At 45.3% G+C, this 11,513-nt stretch overlaps 1 protein-coding gene across 1 annotated transcript; it reads left to right on the top strand.

Moving 5' to 3' along the window:
• Nucleotides 1-1,622: 1,622 nt before the first annotated feature.
• Nucleotides 1,623-4,627, top strand: LOC123146210 (uncharacterized). The gene is made up of 3 exons (XM_044565819.1): nucleotides 1,623-2,101; nucleotides 2,201-2,336; nucleotides 2,763-4,627. The coding sequence occupies exons 1-3, from the start codon at nucleotides 1,823-1,825 to the stop codon at nucleotides 2,840-2,842; spliced, it is 495 nt and encodes a 164-aa protein (XP_044421754.1). The 5' UTR covers nucleotides 1,623-1,822; the 3' UTR covers nucleotides 2,843-4,627.
• Nucleotides 4,628-11,513: the final 6,886 nt, after the last annotated feature.

The raw sequence follows: 11,513 nt of genomic DNA on the forward strand, positions 1-11,513 counted from the left end.
TGGTCATCTTGGTGTCATTTGTGAACTAAATTGGCTATATTTCTTTGAATTAAAAGAAGCACGGAGTAGATATAGATAATTAACATAGGAAGTAACATGAGGGAGAATTCAGAGTCATGGCTTCAGTTCAGGGTACCGAGCATATATTTTACAAATTCTTTTTTTTCATGGAATATATTTACAGATTCAATTCAAACCCAGGAAGCATCAAACATGTTAATATGAATTCCTTCAAGAAAAGATAAGTGTCTATAATATTTTTCTGATAAAATACATTTTGATGCGAGTTCCACACAAAAAAATATTTCTTAACTAAAAAATATGAGCAGATTATGCTTGCTGCACTATTATTTTTGAATAGATGCTTACTGCAACTATCACATTCGATTGGTTAGCTCGCTGCTGCTATTACTTCAGATTTGTTGATATTGCTATTTACTTCATATTCTACTTCTAAAGAATGAATTATTAATAAAGTTATGCTCTTCAGTCAAATCAATTTACTGGGAATCATACCCATGCATGTCCTGATCAACGATCCATCCATTGTCTTATGGCATAGTTGCTCGACCTGGCCCATTCATATGAACAGTTATTTTTTTCCCGTTGGAACGCACGGGCATTTGTGCTAGTCTATCCCTAATAATAAAGCACGGATTGACTTTGTCGGGTTCACCGTCACAATACGCTTCTTCCCGTGAATTTACGCTTTCAGTTTTTTCACCTATATTATTTTCTACATCCGAGGTGGTACTATTCATATGATCACGTGGCCCGCCATGCGCCACCCATGAGTTTTTGGTACGTGCTTTTACTAATCCGGTTTTCTGTTTTTAGTTAATTAAGCTGCCATCTATTATATATATATATATATATATACCTGCGAAAAATAATTCTGTTAATTAACCCGTCATCTATTCTATAATAGCAAAAAGTAATTTTGTCCTGAGATTCGAACTTACAACCTTCCGTTCTTACGCTACAACAACAACCAATTGAGCTGGCACCCAAGTTGCAATATAAAACTGGGTTAGCCCTTAATAATCTTGGTTCGAAAGCTGGCCAAATATTCTAGCCCACCCAGCCAAACGTAGCCTGATGGAGTGAGAGTACGGAGATAGGCCCAATTACCCTGGCCCTCGTGCCGAACGAAGCAAGGTTAATTCCAATCGATACATGCATGCTTTTAATAATTAGATAAAGTTAGCTTGGGTGTTGAATAATCCCACCTCGTTCTGTTAGGTTGAGTTGTCTTAGTTTATATACTTTCCCAAGTTAGTTGAAATATCAACAAAGCCAACTGGGAATCAACAAGCAGCCCCGAGGGAAGAGAGAGCGGTGTTTAAGAATTATAAAATCTTGCCTAAGAAAAGAATTTGAAAATCAATTGGGTTTGAAGAAACTTGAAACTATTTTTTTGGCCTTTTGGGTTTGTGCCAACTCCACATGAATTATCCGAAGTGGAACTTATATTTACATTGCTACAAATATAATTCTAAATATTTAATTAAGACACCGTCGCGGTGTTTTTACACAAAGGTCTCTGTGGTTTTTGGTAATTGAACCCGCAGTCCAATAAATAAGTTGGAAAAACAATTTGTATGTCGCGCTAGACCAGGAAAAAAAACCCACCCCCGAGTCGATTGACCGCGTCTCCCACCCCCGTCTGGATCCGCCGCCTCGCCGCCGCCGGCCGGCATCCTCCTCCACGCCATCCTCCGCCGAGCCGTGCCGCCGTCCTCCCCGCACCCCGGCATGCCTGCCTCCTCTCCGCCGCGCCCTACTCCTCGCGCCGTCCGAGCCCCCCGCACGCGGTTCGCCGATGACGAGGCCCAGGTCGCCGCGCTCCGGGCCCGCGCCGGCCGGCTCGAGGGCGCGCCGCCCACCACGACGAGGAGACAAGGAGGCGAGGGAGAGAAGAAGGGACAAAGGAAGAGCGGTGCGGCGACCTAGGCCAGAGCTCGCCGGAGCCGGGCGATGGCGGACGGGCGCGGGAGACGGAGGGATCCCGTGCGGGGGCGCGAAGTCCTTGCTGTTTCCGACGACCACTGCTGCGTGGCCGCGGGAGGACAGCGCCCGCCGTCGCGCCGGAGCTGCCCAGGTCTCCTGTGTCTCTCCCCTTCCCCCCGTGCTCCTTTTTCCTCTCTCTCTCTCTCTCTCTCTGAGCTCTTCTCATCTCACCGCCGTCCTTCGTTTACAGGAGCAACCATGGATGCTCCGCATTCAAGGTGTACAAGCCCGATTTGGAGTGGTTCCCTCGCAAGCCCCTGCTATTCCCCACCTCTCGCGACGTTCTGCATCTAGATTGTTTTCTTCAGTGGCAGGACCGCAGGAAGGTGAGTGGGAGGACCATATGTCAGGGAGTGTTTGGTTTAAAGAGAGATCACTGGGGATGAGTTCACGACCATGTTCCTGCTAATTTTTGGCAATATGGTTCAGAGAGTGGTAACTATTTGGTCAAACAAACATCTTCCTGTCTTGATATGCCTTTTTATTTTTGGTTATTTGTGAGATACATGTCTTTGTCATAGCTAGAATTTCTGACAACTTTGAAGCAAGAATGTTCAGAGAAATTGTTCCATGGAATAGCCAAACGATAATACTATTATTGATTTATGATAGTTTGCACATACAGAAATAGATATATTCCAGCCTGTAATGGCTAACTGCCAAAAGTATGAATCTATTCTTAATACTCTTTTCCCCTTCTCTTAAAATCATCATATACAAATTATAAGCTTTCTAACATCTGCATATTTCAGGTTTCCAAGGAGGACTAGGATCTGGCTGTGCTCCACAACCATCACAACCAAGCCGAGGAGCGCCAGAGATCACAACTTGAAATTTTTAACTGCAATATTTGTTGGTCAGTGTCCTCCTCTGAAATTGTTCGTAAGGTAATGCTTTATTCTGTATAGCATCCTTGGAAGATTGTGTGGTGTGATGCTTTATTTATAAAGCGGGGCGTACAGCCCTTTTCGTTATTCTGTATAGCAAAGAGAAAGAGCCTCAGTTTGGTATAGCAATGGGGTGATCCTTCGTTGGAAGAAACATTGGTGTGAAACAGATAGACTTACTGTCTTTTTATACTAGCATAGTGTTGGTTGTTAATTTTAAGTGTATCATCAGTTTTTTCAGCCAGTGAAGTTATGCTCACGACATGGAGAACTTCAAGGACAACCTGCCTGAACAGTTTCTACCTGATTAGTGAACTAGGCCATTTACTATACAAATAGTTATTTTGTTGCAAGTTACGCCCGTTGCTTCTAAATACTGCACTTTTGGTTGCATTTTGCAACTAAGAATGACACAAGCAAACACTAAAACATTCGAGCAATGCCCAAGGTTAGTACAGGAAGCATAGTAGTTTGCTTTAGTAGAAATTATATTCCTTTTTTCCACTACTGTGAACATGGACGTGAGTAGGTAATTGCTCCTAAAAAGAAACCTAATTAATGTATTGTTGAACCTAATTTTGAGATGATTTTTATTCTACCATTGTACAGTGCACATCAGCATCGTCTAAATACATATGTCTGTGGGGTTTTCTTTTTGGTGGCAAATTGATTCTTGCAATCATAGCGGAAAGGCCAGCAGTAAGGCACTTTACACTGATGAAATTTGCATAAGTATTCCTCTTTGTGATAAGATTTCACCAAAAGTTTCAACATTAAGATGTTTACTTAGTTAAATCCTGAACTGAGGCACCCACCCATACATGTATAAGCTCCAAAAAATAAAACAATCTGCAAAGAATTTTTCAGCTTTCGGGCTATTAGTGTTAGACATTTTCATAAGAAATGATGATGTTAGTATCAATTGAATTAATTTGACCTTACACGCAGTGCAGGTACTATTAAATCTGTAGTTGTAATTTATTCACCTGTAACTTGATTTTTTTTTCACTTCTCTTTTTATAAATTCATGTAGTCGGCTGTAATAATCATATTTTTTTTCTTTTGAGAGAGAAATTGTGTGTCTGCTCTGGTTTCAGTTTTAACGTCAGCTCGTTACAATCTGTAACTAACTTATAGACTACTTCATCCGGATGGGTTTGCAACTTTGTGTACAGACTGCTTCAACACTTCTATTTTCTATATGACTTGGATTAATAATCTCCAACAATATGGTCATGCTTCTTATATTTACTTTCAGTTCTAAATACATTTGTGCTTTTCTCTATGTTGTGCTACTAAACTATGTGTGCTAAACTAAACATAAAAATATGATGGGGTGGTGGTTTCAGCCACAGAAAGAATTGATTTGGAGAACAAAGGGAATTTTCGGCGGACGAAGAACTCGCTTGAGATGCTCAAGTGATGATTTTATATAGCGTTTTATCTAAACCTGGGTTCCTTCTTTCAGACTGGGCGGTGCCATATGATGTGAAGCCGGTGTAATAACTTTTTCATTTGGCATTGGTGGTGAGGTGGCAACCTTTTAGACAATTTGGCACCTGTAACACAGTGGAAGACCTCATACGAGATGGTTGCCTTCTTGGTAGTTGTTGCGGCTTCTGAATTAAGTGTACCACCATGTTTAAGACGCCATGATCAGAAGTTGTGGTGGGTGTAACCGATTGACTCTTATTACATGACTATTTCTAAGATTGATTCTTATTGGGTTAGGGGCATGTGATTTCGTTCTCCTGGTGCAACGCACGGGCCCTTTTGCTAGTGATGTTAAAAGAAACAGAGCTAATGTGAATGAACACTCATAGCATCGAAACCACAGATAAAGATCAATCACCAAAAAAGATATGCAAGCAATGCATGAGCTAAACAAAAAACAAATGTCCATCTCACTGTCTTTGTAAATGCACCACAACGTGCACAGCTTTCCTGATCATTCTGCCGAGAACATGAACCCAAGGAGAAAAATGTAGGATTACACAAGCTTATCTCGACTAATTTGCAATGCAGTAACATAACCTGAGTTGCAAAAAAACAGATCCACAAGCTGAGAAGAAACTATCCCAGTATATCGCTAAGTCGACTAATTTGCAACGAAGTAACATAACCTGAGTTGCAAAAAACAGATCCACGGCTGAAAAGAAACCATCCCAGTATATTGCTAAGTATCTAGAGCTGGTCTACCATTCCAAACAAAAATCACTCAACCCAGAGATCTTCCCATCTATCAACAACCTCATCTGGAAACCATCCCAGTATGATAACGGCCGTATCCTCTTGTGGGACCACAGGGTCTTCTTCTCCCCACATATCGTGCTCAGCCTCAGCCTCCTCGGGGAAATGCTCAGCAAGGCCAGCACCCTCAGCAGCTTCAGCCTCCACTGGAACTGCTACCAGGAACAGATCTGCTGGCACAGCTTCCTCAGCAACTTCATCCTCTTGGGCAAACAGTTCATCAGCTTCCTCAGCAACTTCATCCTCTTGGGCAAACAGTTCATCAGCTTCCTCGGCAACTTCATCCTCTTGGGCAAACAGTTCATCAGCTTCCTCAGCAATTTCAGGCTCTTGTCCAAACAGTCCAGCTTCCTCAGCAACCTCAGCCTCTTGTCCAAACGGTCCAGCTTCATGAGCACCTTCAGCCACACGCTCATTCAACTGCGCGGCAAATGCCTGCAAGACCTCCGCCAAAGCATCCAGATCTTGACACTGACTTAAGACAACATCCAACTCCTCACGGACAATATCAAGCTGACTGGTATATGGCATCCAGCGCAGCTCAGCTTTAAGCTCACGGATCTTTAGGACGAACTTTTTGGAATGGGCATTCAATGCCTCCGCGTGGGCAATTGTATCAGCAGCAAGTTCTGAAAAATGGTGTATCTAGAAATATCCATGTGGTGCTAACAGCATCTCACACTCCTCGAATAGGGCATTGCCCTATACCCCAATGTCATCACACTGTAACTGCATCTGATAAACCCTTGAAAACAGAATCATTGGTAACTCATAAGTAGACCAGAGATAATAGTCATCCATCACAACATGCTTCCCTGTCATATAAGTAACCAATCCCATGAGACAAGAATTGTTTAGTTTGAGAATTTGTTATGTAGACCATACTGCACAGAGCATACGGCACCCAGTTTCGGGATACTTACTCGCTTCACGATTTTTACGATGTTGATTATTGCGGTGCTTTCGGCAGGTGTCTCGAACAGATAGGGGGACGGGGGGCACGGGGAGGTAAAACAGGGAATCTGAAATGAAATAAAAGTTACATCCAGCACAGATCAGATAACAGTCGGTAAGATGACTGTGCTTACCCGGCAAATCAGGGTAAAACTTAGAAGAGCCAACAGGAGAGCAAATTGCCTGCTGCCTCTTCTTCTTACCACCTAAGATTTCAATACATGGAAGAAACAAGGTTAGACATATGCTACAACGATGAACAAATAAAGAAACTGATGTTGTGACAAGAGTAGTCTGATAAACAAATACATACGGTCCAACTGAACGACCAAACATCTCAATTTATCTGAGTAATAACAAATAAAAGAACAAAAATATGCATTAGAACATTATCTTATCACAAACAAAGTTCCGCACAGACATCAAATGGACAATTGAAGCTTAAATGATCAAGAGGGGGATAACATGCTCTTATTTTTTTTAACAGCCCTCCTGCTTAACTTGTTTATTTTTTTTAATAACGACCATGCTTAAATTGTGCCATTTGTAGAACTTACCCTCCTTGAAGCGGTGCGGCACAACCTCCTGGTTACTGTCAATATCATCTTCAACCCTCTCGATCTCATTGTCACAGAAACCATAGAAACCATCCTCCACAGGGTCGGCATCCAACCTACAATCATGTTATGACTGACTGTATGAGACAATGCAAACATGGTTTACAACAAACGTAAGAGATGAAACACATATTTGGGAGAAAAACTTACTCAGGCACAAGATTCATGATGCCGAGCAAAGAACGGAGCTACAAGGAAACACAAGTGCAAGAGTTAGACAAGATAAACTCTGCATTCCAGTTTATTGTAGAGCAGAAGAGAAAGAATAGGATTATTAACGCATAAGAGAAAAATGGAAAGTAGAAATCCTCCTTGAAGCAGGGCGGCACAACCTCCTTGAAGCGGGGCGGCACAACCTCCTGGTTACTGTCAATATCATCTTCAACCCTCTCAATCTCATTGTCACTAAAACCATAGAAATCATCCTCCACAGGGTCGTCATCGAACCTACAATCAGGTTATGACTGACTGTATGAGACAATGCAAACATGGTTTACAACAAACGTAAGACATGAAACACAGATTTGGGAGAAAAACTTACTCAGGCACAAGATTCATGATGCTGAGCAAAGAACGGAGCTACAAGGAAACACAAGTGCAAAAGTTAAACAAGATAAACTTTGCATTCCAGTTTATTGTAGAGCAGAAGAGAAATAATAGGATTATTAACGCATAAGAGAAAAATGGAAAGTAGAAATCCTGGTATGATGTTACAGCACACATATAACTAGAATAAGACCCCGCGTTGCTACTGGAACGTTAGACTCCACTCGTACTTTATTGCATCCCACTACTGCAGGATGCTGCTAACGCGACACTACGATCAGAGACCCTTCGACGAAACTGTGTGCGATGCCATAATCGCAAACGGTGGTGTAAAATAACCGTCAAAAAAAGTGTAAAACATTTGCGATGGAGGACGCATCAAACACGGTTTAAATTTTAGTTGCGTGTGTGATGCAGGGCATACGGTTCAGCTCAATTAACTGTTTGCGATGAGGAGGAAGAAAAGAAATGGGCAGCCAAATGAAGGTGTGTGCGATGTACAACATACGGTTCACTCGGATGAACTGTTTGTGATTACGCAACACAAAAAAACGGTCAGCCCGATCAAGGTGTGTGTGATGTACATCATACGGTTCACTCGGATGAACTGTTTGTGATTAGGCAAGAGAAAAGAAACGGTTCAATATAACAAGATGTGTGTGATACGCGGCAAACAGGTCTGTAATCAGAAATGTGTGCGAAGACCGATAATAACGCAGACGATTGCTTCTAATAAGACGTATGTGATATGCTCTGTCTACACAACATCTATTGGCCATTGTGGGACGGGCGGTCATCCGGATACGCCATAAGGATGTGAAGAGGCATTCCTATCAGCAAGGACTAGCGTTCCACCAGTAGCTCATGTAAGAAAACTATTAAGTTAAGTGTGCTCAGGCTGAAGCAGCCATCGGATGGGTGAGTGGATGGGAAGTTGTGTCGATGTTAAATTAGCTGATGGGATGGGTCATTTCGGTCAAATGACCGAAATGCCCCATTCCCTCAGCTAATTTAACCCCGAGGTCCTTGTTTTTTATTTTTTAACACATGTTAAAGAAGGTCTAACACATTACTTTTTGACAACGTGCGATACGTGACATACAGTTGATCCATCCGACCTATTTGTGATGGAATAGGCCGTGTGTGTTGTGGGCAAACGCTTGCTAGTATTCAACCGTTTGGGATTGATGAATTCATCACCGATGGGTTCCCTAGTGTGGTCCGTGTTCATCTGATCATCATCTACTTCTTGTGCTAGCTCGATGCTAAGTTTCCATTAATTGATGGCGTTTTATGAACACGCCACCGTTTCCCGCCATTTCCTCACCTGTTTCCGCCACCCTGCTATATTGCGCATAGGGGGCGCGCGACGCACGGAGGCGACAAGCGCAGCCTGTAGAACATCCACCTTTTCCAAGCATGCCAACCCACCAAAGCGCCGCCTCTGCCATCAACCTCGTCGATGAGGAAAACGAGCTGGCGCCATGGCCCGTCGAGGCCGAGGCGCTCCCCGGCAACACGATGGACGACACCGTGATGCGCGTCATCGCCAGGGTTGAGCAGACCTTTGGCGCATGGCGCTTGAGCTCCGCGGATCAAGATAGGCATGTCAGCACCGACAGGCTGCAGCTCGCCACACAACATGATCGATGGTGCGCCGCAGAGCAAGCTAGGCGCGTCCGCGCCGATAGGCTGCGGTTCGCCGCACGGCGAGACCGTTGGAGCGCCGCAGAGCGAGAGGCGCGGCGCGCCGCACAGCAAGAGCGGATCCATCGGCGCTTTCCTGCTGTCGACACGGCGTCACAGCTGGGTACACGTCCCGTCAGTATCCCCATTCCTTGCCAGGAGTGGGCAGTGGCCCTCAGCGCCGTACTTGCACCAGAGGCCGCCCGTGCCGTACTTGCACCGGACGCCCGCCGCGACGTTCGCATGGGTGCCACCGTTCGCCTTGTCCGCGGCCCGCTGGATGCCAACGCGCTGGTCCGTAGGCTCGACCGCCTCCTTGGCCCAGGTGTCCACCTGGGCGTAGTAGAGGAACATGGCCGTCGCATCCTCGAGCTGGTGATCTCTGATGAAGTAGCCAACTTGGAGCTCGAGATCACGCTCCAGATGTACCGCGAGCGTGTCGACCGCTTGGACGAACGCCTGCACGAGTTCAGGCAGAGCCAAGAGCTACCGTAGGCAAGGGCTGCTGGTCATGGTCTCATGGACGCGTTTTATTTTGAAAAGTCGTTTCGACGTGGATAGCTATGTATTCACATTAATCATAGTATTGCACTGTTTCAATGTGTGTACTCTGTTTTTCATTCTTATATGTTATGTTTCAATGTGTGTGTATACGCTTTCCATTATGTATATGTGGATGATAACAACTAGATTCAAATTAGTATACAAAAACAGATAGAAAATGGAATTCATAATATATATATATATATTAATTATTTATTAGACCATCACAATATATATATATATATATATATATATATATATATAATATCATCACATATGTGTGATGATACTTAACTACTAGGTACGATGCATAAAATTGAAAACGAACAATACTAAAACTAATAATCCCTCCTGGGCCAGTATTCCGGCAGCCCCTCGCCAGCAGCTCCCTGGTGCGCGGCTTCTTCCCAGTGCGGTGGCAGTACTCTGACTCCTCCGCCTCGCAGCGCTTGACGTACCAATCTGCTTCTTGCTGGCGGACGCGCGCGGCCGATCTTGCCATTTCGTTGGGCGCCCACCGGAGCTCCTCGTCGGTGGCACACTGGAGCTAATCGGCCCACCTCCACACAGCGACGAGGCGCCCAGCGCCTATGACCTTCCTCGTGAAGTACCCATCTTCGTACACCTCCTCGGCACGATGACGCGCCCGCCCCCAAAGCTCCACCGCCTCCTTTTTCTAGGCGGCATCACGGGCTTCACAGGCCGCCTGGTACCTGGCTTCCTCCTCCGCCATCTCCTTCTTGAACGCCACTTGCCTGGCTTTCTCAGCCGGCGGCAGCGACTTCCACAGACAAAGATTGTACTGGCCCCAAAACCAATCCAAAGTTGGGGGTCCGGCGCAACCTCGTCAGGCGGCGCGTAGGGGTCCTCGTCGCTGCTAATCGAGTGAGCATCCTCGGGGGGCGGTGACTCCTCGTCGGCGCGTGGGCAGACCGGCGGCGCCATGGCAGAGATTTGAGAGAGAGAGAGAGAGAGAGAGAGAGAGAGAGGGCGAGCGAGGGGAGGATGTAGATGAGAATGCAGGCCGGACGACGTGAGCAAGGTAGTATTTATTGGTGTCGTGGGTGTAAACCTGACAATAGAATAAGGGGTATGTATGGAGAGGCAAGATCCTAGCTACGGTGAAGTTGTGCACGCAAGATTTACGAGTTCAGGCCCTTCGCGGAGGAAGTAACAGCCCTACGTCTCGGTGCCTGGAGGCTCGGTCGATTGGATTATGTGTGAAGTTACAGGGGGTGCGAACCCTTGTGCTTGAGAGGGGGGTGGCTTATGTAGAGTTCGCCAGACCCCTCCGGCCCTCAGCTACACAGGGTTCAATGTACATAAAGACAATACGTTACTGGTAACGCCAGCATTAAAGTCATATCAATGATCATTAAGACCACGGAGTAAACACCTGACCGTTGTCATTCAGAGTGACCTTAGATCTTCTATACTCCAAGTGGTTTCTGATATGGTCGAGTAAGTATACCCTGGTCGAATGGAGTTGGGTTATCCGAGTGGAACTCACAGTCGAGTGGGTTGCATCCCTTGATGATTTCAGTCGGTAGAACTTGCTATCCTTTGAATGTCCTTGACTATAAGGCGGTGTCCTTGGGAAGGGTGCTTAGATCAGGTCTATTGTCCTACCCTAGGTACATGTCATCGTCATTAGCCCCCGAATGGTTCTGGGTTCGAGTGGAGATGAAGTTGAAGATGGTTCCGACTCAATTTTCATGCTTCGGAAGCATTCTACTTGGATTGGTGAACCATGCAAAAACTTCGACCTCATTTTCAGTCGCCTTGAGCCATTCAGAGGTTGTCGAGTGAACTTTTGTTGATAAGCTTCGAATGTTGATATGGCATAAAATCTTCAGCGCGATCGACTGCGCTGTCGTTCCCGGATCTCACGGGATTCAAAATTTGGGGAAGCGCGCGGGACGGAGAGAGCCGCGAGGAACGGAGCGGATTAGGCAGGGGTGCCTTGATCCCCGCACCACCTTTTTCGCCAAGTATCACGCGCGCGACTGTTGCGGGATTT

Source organism: Triticum aestivum, chromosome 6D (assembly GCF_018294505.1).
Source record: "Triticum aestivum cultivar Chinese Spring chromosome 6D, IWGSC CS RefSeq v2.1, whole genome shotgun sequence".
Classification (NCBI taxonomy): Eukaryota; Viridiplantae; Streptophyta; class Magnoliopsida; order Poales; family Poaceae; genus Triticum; species Triticum aestivum.